Consider the following 21158-nt stretch of genomic DNA (forward strand, 5'->3'; position numbering starts at 1 on the left):
TTGTTTGTCAAACACTCAGAGGAAGGTAAGATCACAGTTCTCATTGTCTATGTTGATGATATTATCCTAACAGGAAACCATGAAAAGTAGATAATGAATGTCAAAGCATTACTTTCGAGGGGATTTGAAATGAAAGATCTCGGGAATTTCAGATACTTTCTGGGGATGGAAGTGGCCAGATCATCAGTTGGGATGCAATATCACAAAGAAAGTATGTCTTGGATATCCTAAAGGAGATGGGGATGTTAGCGAGCAAACCAGTAGACACACCCATGGATGCAAACATAAAACTTGGATTGAGGAAAGATTGTCCACTAGTTGACAAAGGGAGGTATCAAAGGCTAGTTGGAAAATTGATTTACCTCTCTCACACTCGACCTGACATTGGATTTGCTGTAAGTATCATCAGTCGATTCATGAATAACCCAACAGAAGATCACATGGAAGCAGTGTATCGAGTCCTGAGATACCTGAAAAGAAACCCAAGAAAAGGACTTTTCTTCACAAAAACCTCAGTAAGAAACATCAAGGTTTATTGCGATGCAGATTGGGCAGGCTCACAAACAGACAGACGTTTTACATCAGGCTATTGTACTTTTGTATGGGGAAACCTTGTAACTTGAAGTAGCAAGAAGCAGTCAGTCGTAGCACGTAGCAGTGCAGAATCAGAATATCGAGCATTATCCCAAGGAATATGTGAAGGCATGTGGCTTAGATAACTGCTCAGTGAATTGAGACTCGAAAACAGTAATCCATTGAAAGTGATGTGTGATAATCAGGCAGCGATCAGCATATCAAAAAATCCTGTCCACCATGATCGGACTAAGCATATTGAAGTGGACCGTCATTTTATCAGTGAGAAGATTGAGAATGGAATCATTGATCTCAGCTACATCCTACTCAGTTACAAGTGGCAGACATCCTAACTAAAGCTCTTCATCGACCGATTTTTGAAGATTTGAACTCCAAGCTAGGCATGGTCGACATACCGCCCAGCTTGAGGGGGAGTGTTGAAGATGTCAAATCTTTATCTCTTCTTTGTATTTAAACTTGTATCTAGATCTTATCTTATCTAGACTTAGGGTAATAGATAAATAAGTAACTCTATAAAGTTTCTACAGTATCGTTCCTTTTTTATGAATATCAGAAACCTTTTTTGGCTTTCTTCCATGTTGTTTTCATCACTTACGACATATTCAAATTAGCAAGATGTTATATTTCACAAATATGCAGTTCATACATTAAAAAACTCCAAATTATGCTATACATGAACAAGGTAAAGATGTCATATTTTCAAATATGTGGTTCATGCATTGACAAACTCCAAAATATGCCATACATAAGGTTGAAGCACCGTGATCTGGTTTCATTAATTCTTATTTTGATGCACATGCCATAAATATTCTGAGGAAGTACCCTTACTTGTTTCTGGCGAGTATCAACAGTCACAATTGCTCCATTTCTCAGCCCACAAAGAAAGAAGTTCCCCTACAGAAAGGTAGGAAATCAATAAAAAATAAATGCTCAGTTTCATGTAACATATCGTATCTAACTAAAAAAAATACACAGGAGGTCAGGTAAACATGGGAATCTATTCATTTCACTTCCATAAACTACTGGAATCTGATGAGGCCAATTATAGAAAAGATCTAGACCATGATGCCATACAGTAGCTATTGTGACTTAAGTGTACGAACGTGAAGGACTTCTTAGGTTTGTGATTTTCCCTTTTAAAATCGCAGTGTTAGAGCATACAAAGTTCCAGAAGAGCAGTATAAGAATCAATGAATGTGCAGTCTCTCTAGAAGCTCTACGAGAATTTAGTCATGTTCATGTTCCGTGAGTGAGAAACTTTTCCAAAAATAGTTGAGCATGTGCGTGTCTGCATCTTCTCCTTTCTATCATTATATTATCCTCTCTGATCACCGCCGATGAGTGCTCTCCCTCCTTCAAATTCCGGGCAGCTTGCTTCCAACAGCATGAACGAAATAATTGATCGGGGAACTCATTTGCCTTCACCCGAGGAAGACAGTTGCAAGCTGATTCTGGTTGGACTTCAGCAAACTCTTGACATCGAGGTTTGTCAACAAACTGCATTATAGGAAACTATTACGACACTTTGGAGGTTCAAAGGTTTAAAATCAATTTTTTAGCAAATATTCATTTTCTTTTTGCCTTCCCTGATGTTGGGGAAATTGATCGAATATTTAATATGGAGTTGTGGCATTTCAAAAGAGCTTTACTTCTCCTAAAAAGATTTGAAAGATCTTTTGCGGGAGATGTGAGCTCTTTTTTCTACTACTCAGATGTGGTTCAGGTCTCTCGCCTTCCACTTAAAGTCTTGAAGGAATGATTTCAGACATCGGATACTTTATTGGTTATATTATTGGGAAGTGTCTAGAGGTGAAAGTTAATGACCAGCGATAATGCTTCAGGCAATTCACCTCGACATCCCTTTTTTACAATCACCCACCTCTTCTCAAACACAACAAATGGTTGACCAAGCAGCATCCTCTAGTTCGGGAACATCTATTATATCTGTCGGATCCCTTGTCTCCGATCCTAGACAATCTCTGGATTTGGTTGGCCAGAAGAGAGGTCTTCAACACGTGAATTGCGGGAAGTCCAAAGCTTCGCATTGGGAGAAACGGCATTGTTTATTCAACTCCACAAACAAACAACGCTCAATAATTCAAATATCCAGCCTATGTTGGACGCAGATACCACGACTATGATTGAAACTCGTGCTATTCGATCTGTGGAGATTCCTACGAAACCTCGCCAGACCCAATGAGTCTGTTATGTTGGAACACTGGTGGCTGGGGGTTCCCCGAGCAGTGAATCGACACCGGGTAGCTATCTGTGAGTCGTCCTCTTGTTTGGTGTGGAAATTTGCATACTGATTTTTAGGAATTAACTTGATTTTTTTTTCCTAGAATAAATAGATATGAATAATATATCATTGATTTGTTCTTATTTATTTAGTTTCGGATTTTTAGGCATTGATTTTGTTTATTTCTTGTTATTTATATATATAAGTTTCATTCAGAAAATATAGAATAAATTTATATTCTACATATTCTACATTCGCGTTTTCTTTTATGGCGTTAAAGATGTTCTAAACCTCCAAAGGACCCAATGACCAAGTATGGCATGAACTCGGACAAACAAATCTTGTCCGATGCCCAGCTCACCAACTAGGGTGTATTCGATGGTTCTTCTCTTCCCATTATTGGTCACAAGTTGAATGGGAAAAACTATCTTTAATGGTCTCAGTCCATCGTAATATACATTTATGGAAAAGGTAACGATAATCTGTCTCACAAAAGAAATTACTCCTCCAAAGGCCGATGATCCAAATTCAAAACCTGGAAGATCGAAAATAATATGGTCATGTCTTAGTTGATCGATTTCATGAAAAATGAAATAGGGGAGAATTTCTCCCTCTATGGCACATCACACGAGATCTGGGAAGTAACAAAAGAGTTCTACTCCAGCAAGGAAAAGACATCTGAAATTTTTGAGATTGAAATTAATCTCCATGACCTTCACCAAGGAGACCTATCTATCACTCAATACTACAATATTCTCACTCGTTATTGGCGACGTCTAGATGTAAGAAAATAAAAGGTACTGTCTAGATGATGCTAAGAAATTCAGAGGCATTGTAAAAAGAAAAAGGATTTTTAAGATTCTTATGGGTCTTACTAAGAACCTTGATGAGGTTCGGGGCAGAATATTGGGAACAAAGCCAATGCTGAACATCCGAGCAGTGTTTTCTAAAGTTCACTAGGAAGAAAGCAGGCTGAAAATTATGCTTGGCGAACCCACTGCTGTCCGTGAAAATTCTGCTCTAGCCACCCGAGGAACCAAACCCATCAATAGCGACTATCTTCAAAGGAAAGGAAAGCCATGGTGTGACTATTGCAAAAAGACAGGGCATACCAGAGATACTTGCTGGAAATTCATGGGAAACCTTCAGATTGGCAACTTAATAAACCTACACGTTGGCAGCCTAATAAATCTGTGTCAGACAAAAAGAACAGAGGAAATCATGCCTCAATTGATGAAGGATGCTCTTTAACAGAATGCAACTACTCAGCAAAGAACAACTAGAATTGCTACAGAAAATGTTCTCCAAACAGAATCCTTCTCCAAGTACGCTTTCTCTGTAACATCGGGAAAAACAAGGCCACAAATATAATCCATGCAACAACAAAAAAAATTTACAGTGAAAATAGCTGATGTATCTCTTTCTAAAGTCGCTGGAACAAGTTCTGTTATTTGTCTCAAAGAACATAACACTATCATCAGTCCTCCATGTCCCAAACCTGGATTGTAATCTTTCATCAATCAGCAAAATTACTGCAAAGCATAACTGTGTTGCTAAATTTTCTTTGAACTTGCGTGAATTTCAGGATTTGGACTCGGGGAGGACGATTGGCAGTCCTAAGATGTGCTCGGGACTTTTCTTCAGAAGTGAAGAACCCCCTGTAAATCAATCCCACAATGCAGTATGTGTTAGTTCAACAAACCTGCCGAATAGGTCTTGCTTCTTGTGAAGAAAATAAAGATGGTACAATCATGCTATGGCACTATAGTCTAGGTCACCCAATCTCTTGTATCTCCAAAAATTATTTCCATCTTTGTTCAGAAATAAAGATCCAAAAATGTTTCAATGTGAAGTCAGTCGATATTCTAAGCATGTTCGTAGTTCTTATCCCAATTTACCCTACAAGGCTACCTATCCTTTTTCAATCATCCACAGTGATGTATGGGGGCCATCTAGAATAAAAAATGTGACTGGAACTAGATGGTTTGTATCATTTATAGATGATCACACTAGAATTGCTTGGGTGTTCCTCGTGAAACAAACTCCATGAATGTGTCATTTTTTTCGAGAAACAGCCCTACTACAACAGCTTTGGAGCATTGATAACTTGAACTTTTAAGATCCTCTGAACCTCATACCAAATACAGCAGAGTCATCACAACCAGAACAGAGTCACATTCCCCTTCTTTCCATCGAAACTGACTTATCTCAGTCAAATTCAAGTCAAAATTTAATTTGTGATTCCCAATCAGAAAATCAATTTGCAACACAACCTACACCACCTAGTGAGCTTCAAGTCTACTCCAGGAGAAAGAGAGATGAAGAAGGAAAAGAACCCAAGCTATCGAATCAAGCCCATGAATCCAATCCTGCTCCATCCAAGCTAGAATTGCTCAACATCTACAATCTAGATTGAGGGGCTTGTGAAAATCTGCATACTAATTTTTAGGAATTAACTTGATTTATTTCCTTGAATAAAAAGATATGAATAATAACTCATTGATTTGTTCTTATTTATTTACTTACTTTCGGATTTGTGGGCATATATTTTGTTTATTTCTTGCTTATTATACTTGGTACATTTCATTCAGAAAATATAGAATAAAGTTTCTATTCTACATATTCCATTTCACGTTTTCTTTCATTTGGTTTTCTTACCAGAAATCAAGCTTTGGGGCACTCGTGTCTTTATGTGTAAACATAAATTGGGTTTCCAAAATGGTTTTGTGGTAGACATTACAGGGAGAAATAAGGGACCTATCCTAATATGGAAATCGGAATGCAGACAAAGGTCAGCGACAACACTCTTGGACCTTATTGAGGCGACTACAATCTTTTCCTCTTCATCGTGAATTGGTTCTAAGGATTTTAACAACAATTTTTGTATTTCCGAGAATTGCACGAACATGATACACCTAACTCTTCATTGGATTTATTTAGAGAGACGCTGGATTTTGTAAACTTAGGGATTTTGGATTTGTTGGACCAAGATTTACTTGACATAGTGTTCTAAATGGCGGCCAAGGTGGCTGCCTAGACGGAAGGCGGCCATCGACCGTCCCGCCTTTGCCTTAGGCGGTGTTGTAAGCGGTCAAAGTTTGGGCGAGGCGGTCGAGGCGGGTCTGAAGGCGGGGGAGGTGGCGGTCAAGAGAGTCAAAGTCAACCGATTTTTTTTTCTTTTGTAGACTAGTCAACCAATTTTGATAAACCATAATTATTTATACCTACGCTTTCTATTCAAAGTCAAAACATAAAATGAGCCAACTTATAAGTGTCTCTCCTCTTCCTCCTTACACTGCCACCAGCCATCATCGCCTCCAGCCCACAATGTTTGCTTTTGTACACTATATTTATAATAAAAACTTGTTCTAATTTGTCAATTTTTACAGTTTTATTTATATGTATTTATTTGCAATTTATATAAATTATATTGTAGTGTAATAAGGATGGAAATTTCTGGGTAAAAATGTAGTTCTAATGAGCAGACAATGGGGGATGCAACAGGTGCTCCCTAATGTCTAATACATCTTGAGGAAGTGCAGTTATTGAAACTCACAGACATATTAAGCTGTAAGGATAATACATCACTTTTACAACGAAACACCCATGATGATGCTCCAGTTTCCATATTCAATAGTGCTGCTCCCCTGTTGGTTCCTACATCAACAAAAAGATTGATAATCATAAGACACAATAACTTGCTTCAATGCGATAATTTTGATTTGTTTTATGAATATATCATAAATAAATAATTTCTAAGAAAATATAACAAAAACTTGAAATGTTTTGGTAAATGACTCTTCTGCCGACTCCTGATGCACTCAGCAAAGACAACTGAAAAGGTATAGACTCTGTCGAAAATTCAGGTTTCATAAACATGGAAACTTTGTCAAAAACATGTCTGCCTTTCAATTTTATAGGCACAGCGAAAGACCAAGACCAAAAACCAGCCATATGTCGAATAATATAACCAAGGAACTTACCAATCACAGCACGCACTCCTTCAGGATCACAGTCGATTGTCCATAGAGTCTGTTTAAATGCAGCAAGCTCATAAAACCCATTCCTGGCTATGGGAACACCTACGTCAAAATCAAGTGGTTTACTCAAGTCTAGAAGATAGACAGACCCGGGCACCCTGTCAGATCCCAGAGTTGTTATCCTGTTTCTTAAGTTAAAGTTTGACAAACATAATTAACGAAGGTTTTTCCAAATATCCAAATTACCAATATCTTGAAACAGAAACTAAGACTGTATGCGAGTACCATTCAAACTCCACAAGAGGAAATATTTACCGGATTAGTGTAAATAAACGTTCAATGAAAACAACACAAAACAAAGCATTTTTGAGAATCCAATGTTACATAATTGAGGCATTAGATATTTCACAGTTAAGAACTATCATACAACTGATGATAAGCATAATAAAATTTCCAAATGGATACACAAGATGTTTTGACATGGTATCTTCAGAAGGTACAGAACACTTCATCGATGCCTTTATGCACGATATATCAGATGGCACATGTGTCACAGCTGCATGAGAACTCCCAATCTGTCTTAACAGATTTTGGTGTCTTGCAAATTGATCGAGATTGAGAGGCCATACACAATGTGTCTTGTATATCTGTGTTGAATCAATTTCTTGGCCAGCCTTTCCAACTTGAAACAAACTGAAAATCTCACACCAGAGCTTCAGACTTAAAATAGTGAGAGAAACAAAAATAACACAGAAACATAAAGGTGCAAAAGATATTGGGGATGGAGAGCCAGCAATTAAAATAAATAAATAAATAACTAACTAACCACATGAGCTTCCAGCTTCCTCCTACATCCCAATACACATGGTCAACTAGTGAATTTTTTTCTCTTATAGACTCGGTAGGCATATTTATTTACAACATAAATGCGTGGAACTAGCAAAATGAATCTGCTGCATGTAGTTTTGTGTATAATGATGGATAGACATGGATTTTTTATCTTGTACGGTGACACAAAATTCTTTTGATCCAATATATGAAGAAACAAATGCTAAATCATTTGGGAGAAAAAGCCTAGCCACCTGAATGCTTAAAAACAAAGTCTGAAAAGAAAAGGAAGCAGACAAATGCATCCACAGTTGCACACATTTGGCGCATGATGTGAAGGCATAAACAACAGTGAATGAATATTTGACCAACAAAGACAAAATCTGGGAAGAGAACAGTCTCCTAAGAGAACACCATGGGAATCATGATGCTCCACCACTGTAAATAAATATTCAACCAACTAAAGTCATTACAGTATCCTAAACAAATACCCTTGAATGACGATGTTTTTCCCTTTGGCACTAACACTACAAAAAAATCGAAATGAGGCTGGAAAATTCAAACTTACCAAAGTAAGCCATTTACACCGCCACTTAGCAATATATCCCTCTTCATCAGGCCACACGGCAAGGTTACATCAACAACCGCGTGCTCCAATGCTATATTTCCCATCTTATTTGTCCCTTTATAAGTCCATATCTGCGTGTTTAAATTTGTATGAAAGAGCTTTCCTTTTTCATTGGACAACATTTCAGTTTAGGTAATGGAAGAAATAAAATAAGACACTTCTAGATATTGCAGCATCTCTAAGGACAGGATGCTCTATTGGTACTAATCAAATTGTTAAGATATGGATTTGTTGGAAAGAATATCAAGACAGATATTATGGATTAGATTGATTGCAATCCCTAAATTGCGGAGATTTTATTGTGGCTGTAATTTATTCTTAATTGGGATAGTTTCCTTATCTTTAAGGCTAGTATACTTGTAAACTGGTGTATGTTCATCGATCAAAGTGTGAAATATAATTTTCTCTATTACTTCATATGGATGCACCACGTACTTGGCACAGGGCCTGATTCGAAAAACCCAAAGTTTGCCTCATGGGATGAAACAAACTCCTTGGCGATGTCGTGGTTGTGGAACTTGATTATTCCAGAAAAAAGTGATACGTACATGTTCCTTGGTACATGCCAAGGAAATCTGGTATGCCATCAAGCTAACATATTCAAAGGTTCATAATGCAGCCTAGATTTATGAGATTCGCACCAAAATCTCGGTCACTAAGCAAGGGACCCGTACCATCACTAAATATTACAATCTACTACATGGCGTATGGCAAGAGTTGATCACTATCAATGTATCGAGATGAAGTACAGTTCAGATGCTACTGTTCTCAAGAGATTCGTTGAAAAAGAACTCATTTATGATTTCCTTCCAGGGCTTAATATTGAGTTTGATGTTGTGAGGATACAGATCATGGGTTATGAAGATTTACCATCCTTACATGAAGGCATCTCCATAATTCGTATTGAATAAGGAAGGAGAAGTGTTATGCTTGAAGATCATGCCTCAAATGGATCAGCCGATTCAGCCCTGGTAACAAAATCAGTCAATCAACAGCAGACAATAGGCATGCAGTATTGTCGAAACCTTTCCTTCAAGCAATCAAAGGATTCTCTTTGGTGCACTTACTGCAGGTGGACAAAGCCATACCAAGACGACTTGTTGGAAATTGCATGGGACACCCAAATCTGAACAAGAATCTTTTCAGCAAGTATAAGAAAGACAAAGGACAAGCCCATATGTACTCCCTTCCCTGTAAAAATCTTTTCTATTCTTTGGTAGCCCACACCTAAACCACTGATAACACCTGAAAAGTCCTGACGATTTGTGTTTTCTGGTTGGTGAGTAGGGGAGAGGGATGCATGAGAGGGAATACTTGCACCGACATGTAAATCGAGTTATCTTTTACTTATGTGAATGGATTCTACTTGAACTGCATGTCACTGGAAATAACATGGCAAACACACACATTCACGTACAATCTAGAGATGTAGTGTAAATATCAATGGGCGTGCGACAACTTGAGTTGTGTTTTAATCTTTGAGGAGTGTGTCAGAAAATTCGCTCTGGCATGAATATTAGCCATGAAATCATCCATGAATTGGTTTTCACTTTTGAGTTTTGTTTTGTAACCTATTTTGCTCGAGGGCGAGCAAAAGGTTAGTGTGGGAAGGTTGATAGGTGTCGATTTAGCGTGTTTAACTATGTCATTTTGAGTTCATTCTTGCATGATTTTATTGTTGAGAGTCCATAGTTTAATAAGTTTGTGCATATGGGTCACTACTCACTTGAATTGGTTGTTTTACCAAAATAAAATAAAATAAAAATAAAAATACAAGGCGTCCCTGCACGGAAGTGGCACGGACCCTGCACGGATGCTACACGGATGTGGCACGGACCTTGGGCACTTTCGCGGAAAATTTTGGCCGAGACAGAAACTTGTGCGCTCCAAATTGCATTTTTGCGCGCCCCAGCGTGACACGGTAAGGAAAAATCGTCCAAAACATCAAGGATTGATGGGCTTCCGGATTCATATAAAAGAAAAATAAAAACCTAACTTTTAGATGCAGAGCAGGGAGAACGGCCGACCATGAAGAGAGAAAAGGAACGTAGATCGTGAAGAATGACGAGACATGAAGAACACAAGAAGGAACAACAACCCAAAGAAGCGATTCTCTTCTTTTCTACTTAGATTACTTTTGCTTGTTGGAATTTAGGGGATCCTAGCCCAAAAATATGTTTTGATTTCTCTTTGAAGATTGCATTTGATTTTTAAGCATTTTTATTATGTTATGTTATTGGGTTAATTGCATCTTTGAAGGATGAAGTACATTTGAGATTTTTGAAGGACATGCTGTTATCATTTTGTGACATGTCGGGTTTAAAAATCAATCTACAAAAGAGTGCTTTGTTGAGCATTAACTATGAGGCAGAAGTGGAAGAGGAGATGGCAAATGAGTTTGGATGCGGGTTGGAGTCTTGGCCCATTCAATACATAAGGGTTCCCTTGGGAGGAAATCCAGTCAAAGTCTCCTTTTGGGAACCGGTGATGTTTAAATTGACAAAAGAACTAGCAAGTTGGAAGAAAGCTTTCCTATCGAGAGGAGTGAGACTTACTTTGATCTCGGCAGTTATGAACGTCATACCATTGTATTACTTGTCGCTATTCAGAATCCCTCGAGGGGAAGCCGAGTCTATGGAGAAGCTAATGAGGGATTTTTTGTGGGATGGGCCGGACGGAGACAAACACAACCACTTGATAGCCTGGGATAAGATTACCATCCCGAAAAACAGGGGTGGTTTGGGAATTGGAAATATTTGCTTGAGAAATAAAGCTTTGCTGGGAAAATGGTGGTGGCGTTTTTCAAAGGAGGGGAACACGCTGTGCAAGAGAATCGTAGTCAGCAAATACGGCATGCAAGAAAACGGTTGGGACGAGGGGTTGGCAAGGAATAAAACCTTTCGGAGTCCTTGGAAGTTCATCTCTAGGATTTATCCGGCTTTTATTCAATCTTTGAGGTTAGTGGGTTAGGGGGGAGATAGAATTAGATTTTGGGAGGACTGTTGGGTGGGGCAATCCGCTTTTAAAATCCTTTTTCCTTTGCTTTTTCAAATTTCTAGATCTCATAATAAGCCAATATCGCATTTTATTTCTTTACTCCCAGTCTTTCCGTCCAGTTCATTTTCTTGGGATTTCCACTTCCGTCGTGATCTTAGGGATGAGGAAATGAGTGACTTAATCAGTTTACTGGATATCTTGGGCAGGGTTAGTATTTCGGAGGGAGGAGAGGACGTTAGGTATTGGAAGTGGGATGCTTCAGGAAAGTTTTCAGTGAAATCCTTCTTTGATTCTTTCTTTCCGGAAGCTTTGTTCCCAAAATTTCATCTTTTTCGAACAATCTGGAAAGTTGCCGATTCCTTCTAAGGTAAAGGTATTCTCATGGACAGCAGTGTTGGGTAGGCTGCCGACTTGCGATTTGATCCAAAAGAGGTTTCTGAATTGTCTATTAAATCCTAATTGGTGTGTGCTGTGCAAAAAAGGGGGATAGAGTCTAGATCATTTGCTGGTGCATTGTCCATTCACGAGCTCCTTATGGTGGTTAGTGCTAAAGGATCTGGGATTGTTTTGGGTGACACCAAAGACCACGAAGGATTTGTTCGCAGCAAATTTGGGGTGTTCATTGGGCAAAAAAGGGAAAACTATGGGAAATTACAATACATTGCGTTTGTTGGAACGCATGGTTGGAAAGAAATCAGAGGATTTTTGAAGACGTAGAAGACTCGATTGAAGAGATTTGGGATAAGATCAAATTGAGAGTAGCAGTGTTGTTACATAGTTTAAATGAGTTCCAAGCTTTTGCGATTTCAGATTTGTATAGGGGCTGGAATCTGGTTTTGAGTTAGCATAATCTTCAAACTATACTCCTAGAGCAAATTGTGGACCTCTAGTCCACAAATGTATTTAACTCTTTTAACTTATTAATTAATAACATTATTTATGTTTCTGATTAAAAAAAAAGAATTGAAATTCAATCATTAAAGAAGATTAAGTGGTCCTAACAATCGTTTATTTATTCTCTGAACTTAATTTATGTATATTGCTTTTGTTTCATCCTTTTATTTTAGTTTTTTATTAATTTATTCTCCCTCGTTTTAATTAACTAAAGAATTATACTTGAGGTAAATTTGTCTTACATCAATCTCTGTGGGACGATACTCGTACTTAGTACACTATATTATTACTTGACTCATGCACTTGCGATTTATTCGAGCTTGATTGATAGATATATTTACGTTGATTTCTGGGGTAAGAAAAGCTCGGTCATCGTGTACTCCACCTCCTCGTGTTGGCTCTCTTCCTTCACTGTAACACGTATTCTAGATTCTACTATGATATGGCCAGTGAACTTCTCGTGCTCCATCTCTTTAGTCCCCATATTTTCATAGACAGCTCCTTCGATGATTCATGTTGGGCAGAGGTTGCGTCATGGGACTCATGATAGGCACGTTGCTGGCTAGATTCCTTGAATAAATCTGGCAGCAGCTGCTCCACAAGAGAAGTTACGTAGTCAAGCCTTTTGTGGACGGAATCCATGGATGCTTGGAGCGATGAAACTGTAGCTTCAAACTGGTAGTGGCCATGGCAGGTTGGACCAATTGTTAGGATGCTGATTCTTTGGCCACAAAGTCACAGTAATCTAACAGGTATTGATCCAATGAACACAACAAAGAAGCTTAAAATATATATGATATTAGCTTTGTGACTCCTAGGCCCTTCTTTAGGTTTGGACTCAATATATTAAAGCCCATGACTTGATCTGCGAGCTCCTATGTGTGTCTTCATCGGCTATTCTTCCACTCATAAATGGTACAAATGTCACCAGCCTCCCACAAAAAATATTGTCTCAACTGGGGTCACATTCAATTAATCAACATCCTACTTTCCCAATCAAGAGGAGAATTCAAGATATGCCTTTATTTGAATTTCCTAGTCTACCTAACACTGTCAATATGTCATCAGCACCTACTGAAAATCCAAACCCTAAAGAAACAATAAAGAAACAAGGAACTCAAGGTACTATGCAGCCACTACAAGTTTATTCCAAGAGGCCTAAACTTAACACTTTACACAAGGACGTTCAATCTTCTCCCACCCGGACTAATCATTAATCCTATTAAGGAAGCTATTGTAACATCAACCATCCCCAAGAAACCAAACCATCTCATTAGTGCCAAATGATAGTAATTTACCAATTGCACTTATGAAGGAAGTTAAAGTTTGTACCAAACATCCATCGCATATTTTTCTATCCTACCAGAATTTATCACAAAGCCATAGAGCCTTCCTCACCAATCTTCACTCCAATCCCATCCCTAGAAATTGAACTAAAGCATTAGGAAACGAGAAGTGGGAGAATGCCATGAAAGTGGAAATAGAGACGTTGGAACGACACAAAACTTGGGATTTGGTTGAGATGCCTAAAGGGGTGAAAATGGTTGGATGTAAATGGGTTTTCAAGGTTAAATACAAATCAGATGGTTCAACGGAAAGATACAAGGCACGATTAGTTGTGAAAGTATATATTCAAACCTATGACCTATGTAGCATGGGTACTAAAAAAAAAAAAAAAAATTGGAGTATCGGATATGGGTACGACACGGGTACGGGTACGGGTACGACACGCGAATACGCGTGTCGGATACGGTCAAACCCGTGTCGTTGACCTTTTTCAAGTTTGACCGGTTGGATACGGTCTGGGTACGGCTTGGGTACGGCTCGGACACGTTTTTCGGGTACGTTTGGACTAAATCGCATATAATTAAAAGTTTTAAGGGTTCAATTGAAAAATAATAAATTTATGAGAACTTCTTAATAAATATATTAATTTGAATTGGGCTTAAAAAGCCCTAACTCATCCATTCTTTCTTCGTTACTTCTGGCTCCCCCATTCTTTTTGCTTCTCATCGTCGACCATCACCAACACCACTCCTTGAAGCTTTCCGCCGCACGTCGCCGCACCCTATATATATATAATTTTGATCCCCTGCACTCTAGGGTGCAGGAAAACTGTGTGCGATCACTAAAACCTGGTGGTGGGTTTTAGTGGTGCAAAAAAAAAAAACCCACTAAAACCCACTACCTGGTTTTAGTGGTCGCACTAAAATTTCCTGCACCCTAGGGTGCAGGGGATCGGATCTGTATGTATATATATATATATATATATATATATATATATATATATTTTAATCTTAGTCGTATCCTACCCGTATCGTGTCTTATATTTTTAAAATTTCCTGTATCGCCGTATCCGTATCGTATCTGATCCGATGCCGTACCCGTATCCATGCAACATAGCCTATGACATTGACTGCATGGGAACTTTTGCCCCATGTCAAAAATGAATATGGTTCGGGTTTTGTTGTCATTGGTGGTCATCCCATCTTTGGATGGAACTTGCAATAGTATGACTATTTTATTCTAGAGTTTGGTAGGCTTTCTTTTTATTATCTTCTCTTAAAATTTAAAATAGGGCTTCAAAGGCGAGCCCAGGCGCACGTTTGGGGTCGCCTGGTGGCGAGAGGCGCTCACCTTTAACAACTATGGTCTACACAAATGTGGACTATGCATTTTCTCTAGCTGATATAAGAAGATCAACCTCCGGGTTGTTGGACATTTTTGGGAGGCAATCTCGCAATCTTGTGACGTGGAGTAAAAAGCAAGATGTTGTAGCAAGGTCAAGTGCAGAATCCGAATTTAGATCAACGGCGCTCCGGATATGTGAGCTTTTTTTGTTAAAAATAATCTTGGATGTTTTGCGGGTCAAGTGGAAAGGTCTTATGAGATTATATTGTGATAAAAAGTCGACAATTGGCATTGCACATAACCATGTACAACATGACCGAACCAAACACATTGAAGTAGACAGACATTTTATAAATGAGAAGTTGGACAACAAACTAATTTGCACACCGTTGATCTAATGTAAAGATCAATTGGCAAACATTCTTACAAAAGGACAACGGAGTAACACATTCCAACAAATGGTTAACAAGCTAGGAATGGAAGACATTTGTTCACCTGTATGAGGGGGAGTGTTAAGATATTGATTTGTTGAGAAGAATAGATTTTTTGGATTACATTGATTGTAATAAATAAATTGCATGGATTTTATTGTAGTTGTTATTTATTCTTAATTAGGATGATTTCCTTATTTATCTTTAAGGCTAATATACTTGTATATAAACTGGTGTAAGTTCAATGATCAACGCGTTAAATATAATTTTCTCTGTTACTTCACATAAATGCTTCTGTCAGACAGCAGCAAGTGATTATGTATTGTTGTTTTTAGAAAATTGTGAAACTCACAACCGAGGTGCAACTGCAAAGAGAATTTATAGATCATAGCAGCATGGCACATGCATGATATAAATATATATGTAAAATATGTTTTGTTTATATATATTAAATTTTTTTATTACTTTTTAAAATATAAATTTTTAGTACTTGATTTAAACTTTTCTACATCTAAAATGATGGTTAGATCATAGTTATTAAAGGCGCGCGTGTAGCTGCGCTTAGGTAACCCCTTGTAAAAGGTGTGCGACTTCAAGCACCCTTTGCAAAGAGAGAGTCTCACTCAAGGCATGCTTTCCTCGCCTCTTGAATTTGGCAGCCTTCTCTTTATTTTTTGGTCGGTAAGTGATGGGGTATTTTACTTCTATTTTTTTCAATTCTAGCAATATACTCGTTCTTTTCCCAATTTAAAAATATATCTATCATCCTCTAACACCTGCTCTTTGCCAATAAAAATGTTGAATTCTGATTTTGTTCATTTACATTATTGATTATTATTAAATAGTTCGTAAATACAATTTTGTCCATACTATATTTAGTTAAAATTTGCTTTTATATATCTGAATTCCAAAAATTTATGCCAGTTGCGCTTTACTTCAACAAAGTGTGTGCCTCGCCTTGCACCTTTTAGGCTCCAGAGCACCCTTGCGATTTAGTGACTTATAGGCTAAATAAATTTAAAAGTACTTATTGTATGTGTAGAAGTTCAGAGAAGTGCAAAATTTTGGACACAAGTACAACTGTACAAGTATGTAAATGCTACTAACAATTTAAAAAAACAAAAACAAAAACAAATTGATACAAATTTAAATATGGTTGAGACATTCTAATAATGGGCAGATACACAAAACTTGGTGCCAAAAGAATACGTTCAAAATATAGCTATTGATCTATACACGAGAATAAAAATTCCCCGTTAATTATAAAGTTATTCCTTAAAGATGAAAATCAAATTGTTGGCAATTAGGGCAAGCATTTACCTCTATTAATAAGGTCTTACAATGCATATGATCTTTTTACTCTCATGTACGCATTGATAGTCATTTCTAGGTATTTTTTCCACATTGACTAAATTTTGGGCACCCATCCATCATTAGAATGTCATGAACTCCTGCAACTTATTAGTTAGTTTCGAATCCCTCTGGATTTTAGCAACAGTTAGTGGCATTTACATACTTGGGGCTTGCCAATATTTTTCTGTCAAATTTATCATAATTCCTATCAGCCTTATATTTAAACAAACTTCCACTAATTGAGTTAATAAAGTTGGAATCCGATAAGTGTGAAACATAACAGCTTCTAGAGTGATCACCATATTAAACACCACGAATTAACAGGTGACAAAATATTTCTGCAAAGGATTTCTGGAAATATGAATAATATGCAACACAAACTGTTTGAAATGCAAAATTTTTGCTCAATTTAACTTGTGTTGGGATATCAGGGAAATTACCATAAATATGAGGTAACATCGCAACGAAACATCAGAAGTGCATAATCAACAATTGAACAAGATGGACACAAATATCTATAGTGGTTCACCTACTTGGGCTAGGTCCACTCAAGAACACCCAAGCAGATCAATTCTTTAGTAAACAATTAATGTTATTCCTTCTAAGAATTAACCATCTTTAAGAAAATCTCTTTCTAAATCCTCTTTTTCATTTATAAAATTGTGTTTAAAGAAGAAAGAATTTTGTGTTTTGGTGTGAACTTGGAATGAAGAATGGGTGGGGTATTTATAAGTGAAATATAGGAAAGAAAACAAAATTAACTAAATCATTGCTTACTGTAGGTAAAGACAGAAAGGGCACCCAGATCGCCACTGCCGAAAGCTACAGCCTACAGGTGTCCAAGGATTGTAAAGTATTCCAGACAGAGAATCAGAGTGATCAGAAATAGGAGGCAAAACAGTTGTGCGCGATTTGAGGCCAGAGCATAACCATCCAACAGTGGTGCGGTAGGCGAGGAGCCGAGCATCGGGTCTCGGAAAACATCTCACGTAATGTGGGCAGTGGCTTCGAGGCAAGAACAAGCCCACGCACTTCATCAAATTTGTTATTAAGGCCCACTAAAAATTGAAAGATGCGTTTCTAACCAATAACAGCCCGATAGTTTTTCCCATCATCAATGCACTTCTATGCATGAACAAATCGATTTGCTGCCATAATCTGTTAAGTGTTGAGAAATAGTCGGTGACAGATCCATCGCCATGTTTCAATCCGTGGAGGCGACTCTCGATCTCGAACAGTTTCGCATCATTCTCTTTACACGAATAAGTGTCTCGAGTTGCGACTCAAATGTCCTTGTCCATGGAATAAATCAGAAAATTCTCTTCAATCTCCATTGTCATAGAGTTGATCAGCTAGGCCATCACCATATTATTTCCGATCGCCATGAGTTGAAGGACTTGTCATCCTTGTCTGCAGAGCGAGCCACGAAGGAGAGAAAATCATCTTTACCCTAGCCGCAAATAAATATCATAACCAATAGGGACCATTGGAGATGATTACACCAATTGAGTTTATGATTTGTGATGGGGATAGAAGTATTGTCGGACAGGATGGTGGAAGGCGGAGGGGCCTCCTGCGCCGAGGCCATACCGTATTTAGTTATGGACCGATTACGGGATCTTATACCATGTAGTTAAAGATAGAAAAATACAGGTTGAGAAGAACTGATTTAGTAGGGTTGAAAATAAACTTATTTATAGACTTATATATCCCTAGTTCAATAGAACAAGGGCTCCTAGTTTACTTGTACAAGGACTATTATCCTACAAGATACCTAATCAAAAAAGAATATTGATCTATCCTATCTATCTGGATATTTGAGCTTCAACACTTATATAATCATCCTCTGTCCTACCAATTTTTTAATAACACAACACATGTATTTATTATTCGAAAATGATGTGCTTTGAATTCAAAATTGGCTTTATTACTTACCAATTTGTTCCAGATAGAGATAAATTATAATACTAGTTAGTGAACAGTGATAAAGAGATGGAGAGACAGGGGGAATCTTACGAGAGGTTGTGAGGCATGCCACTTTTGATATTCTGCTTGAAAGCTTAACTTCCCTCTGCTATAATATATTGCATTGCCACATAGCTCACGCACCCGAAGCAGCTCGTTGTTTCTCATTCTTATGTGTTCATATATATTGTCAGCCTGAAATTTAGATGTCAAATAGTAACAAAGTTTGCTTCTTCATCATTTCAGCCTGGATGGTATACATCAAACTGTAGTTGTCTAGTGAAACACGTCTTAGGTTTGTTAGCAAATGTTGTGTGCAAACATTTTAAGATTCCTAATACACCATGCTTAAATACATATATCAATATTTTGTAAAGCTGGCTTGGAAATATGTGCCCTTCCGGGAATTTGCCACTTCACTTATGCATTTCATAAGGGAAAATAAATTTCAAAAAAGTTATTAATAAATGGTAACTCAACGGTAGGCGTCACAGCAGTGGCGGACCTACATGGTCCCGAAAAGGTACGACCGCCCCCCTGAAATTTTAAAAAAAATGTAGTACTATATATATAATATCTCTTCTAAAAGCAAATTTAATTGTGAGACCGCCTCCTTGAAATTTTTTTTAAAAATAACAAGTACTATGTATATAACATATCTATAAAATATTAATTTAATTATACATTGATTAAGATGATTTTTAATGAATAAGATAAGAATACATTTATTTTAGGCTATAATAAATTGGGCATTATGCTTTGTAATTTGTATTGTCCCATATTTTTTATAAAAAAAGAACGAAAAGCCTTTTGGCTTTAATGTGATAAAAGAAAATTGTTTCAGTTTGCTTAGTTTTATCCATCTGATTTCTCTATTATGTAGTTAATACATCATAAAACTGATTTGATAACTTTATTTTTTACATGCGAAATGACAATTAGTTCTCTAAAGTTGTTGGAATTAGCGAGCTTGCTTATAAAAGAATGATTTAATCAAATAAACATCAATTATATATATCTTTTGATATATATAGATTTAATTTTAAATTTAGCATTATTAATATCCGTTATAACACTAGAGATCATAAAAAAAAAATCAATTAATTCATAATAGGTTGGTAGATGATATATTGTTAAATGATTGTTTGATATCATATATTGAGCGAAACACGGTTGATAATATTCAAATTATGAAATCTCGATATGTGTTAGAAAAAACATATGATACATGACATTTATATACGTTATGTTGTATTAATTTTTTAAATTTGTTGAATTCACCCCTGATTGAAAATCTTGGGTACCCTACTGCGTCACAGCATGAGCAACACGAACAATAATACAAATGAAAAATAGTCATAAAGCATATTAGGGAGGAACCTGTTTAGACTCAGAGAATCGTGGCACGGAAGGAGGCTTCGAAGAAGAACCCGGAATGGGGCCCTTATAAGGGAAGTATCGATTCTTTACTACATCATAGTAAAATCCCGGAAGTTCTGCCAAAAATCAAACCACCCGTTAATACCAGCTACTATCATAAAAATTGCAAGTTCAAACGATAAGAGACGGAGAGAAAGAGAGAACCTTTAGGCATGATTGAGGCTATAATTTTTACACTATGATCGTTGAATAACAGCTAATCAGCGGAGGCTTGTCAGATTGATCAGTTCAAGCAGATAAGAAAGGTTTGGGTTAATGGTATCTGATACGCGACGGAGACGGCGACAGCAGCAACGCCGAGGGAGGAGAGAGCGGCGGTAGGCCGATGGTTTACAGTGAAGGATTGCTCTTCCAGCTGCTTTCACAATTGGCGTTAGCACTCCGTTCATTTTATATATTGGGTTGAGAGATACCCAAAACTCTTAAGCCCATTGGGTTCGCAGAAGTTGACCCAGCCCAATAACAATGGCATCGAAACTTCCCGTTACCGTGCACAGGCGATGAGGCGAAGATGTAAAAGATTTTGAATTACTCGTGACTTATTCGACAACTTAATTAATAATCCACTCACACGAAATTAACGTATATAAATAATTTATTATATATATTCAAATGTGAGTAAATATTTAATTACTTTTAAATTTTGAATAAATAAATTAGAAAATTGATAATTATAGTTTTCTCGAACGAAAGAGTATGTATTTTTATCTATCTATTAAAATAATAAAGATAAAAACTGAAAAAAAATTGATATATTATTAATATTATATAGTATATAATATTACATTGAATTACTTGCTAAACATATATAACTTTTGGGGGAATTTTCTTCATAAGGTTATTTACCATTAGTTAAAATGATATTTTTTATGGCTAGTTAAAATGATTTTTCAGTAGGACTATTCGTGTTATTACAGTGTATAATAATCTAATTAATTATTATTGAATACAAAAATTATTTTATCTGGGGAATGTAATTGAGTTTGTTAATTTATATATATCTTATTATTATATTATTAAAAGAGAGCATCGTTTATTAACCGAATTAAAATTGATTTGCTGGAGTCAAACACGTAATATCTTAAATTTCTCGCAAAAGGCCAAAAAATGATGAAGAAAAAAGAACAAAATCTTTATCTCTATTACAATTCTCCCCCCCCCCCCCCCCTAAATTGAAT

General features: G+C 37.0%; 1 protein-coding gene across 6 annotated transcripts in view; it reads right to left on the reverse strand.

Moving 5' to 3' along the window:
• Positions 1–20347, reverse strand: part of LOC140872709 (uncharacterized) — a 34156-nt gene extending 13809 nt beyond the window's left edge. For 3 of the 6 annotated variants that reach the window (XM_073275577.1, XM_073275576.1, XM_073275578.1), the window contains exons 1-8: positions 20125–20347; positions 19921–20036; positions 18592–18735; positions 8210–8340; positions 7279–7506; positions 6817–6995; positions 6390–6490; positions 1423–1488 (exon numbers count right to left, since the gene is read on the reverse strand). In XM_073275577.1, coding sequence (XP_073131678.1) covers positions 1423–1488; positions 6390–6490; positions 6817–6995; positions 7279–7506; positions 8210–8340; positions 18592–18735; positions 19921–20036; positions 20125–20134 — 975 coding nt within the window. In that variant the 5' untranslated portion in view covers positions 20135–20347. Of the gene's footprint in view, positions 1–1422; positions 1489–6389; positions 6491–6816; positions 6996–7278; positions 7507–8209; positions 8341–9139; positions 9238–17352; positions 17941–18591; positions 18736–19920; positions 20037–20124 lie in introns of those variants that run through there. The other 3 variants (XM_073275581.1, XM_073275579.1, XM_073275580.1) reach the window with 3 other exon arrangements.
• Between the last annotated feature and the right edge of the window lie 811 nt (positions 20348–21158).

This window comes from Henckelia pumila, unplaced genomic scaffold, assembly GCF_033568475.1.
Source record: "Henckelia pumila isolate YLH828 unplaced genomic scaffold, ASM3356847v2 CTG_472, whole genome shotgun sequence".
Taxonomy (NCBI): Eukaryota; Viridiplantae; Streptophyta; class Magnoliopsida; order Lamiales; family Gesneriaceae; genus Henckelia; species Henckelia pumila.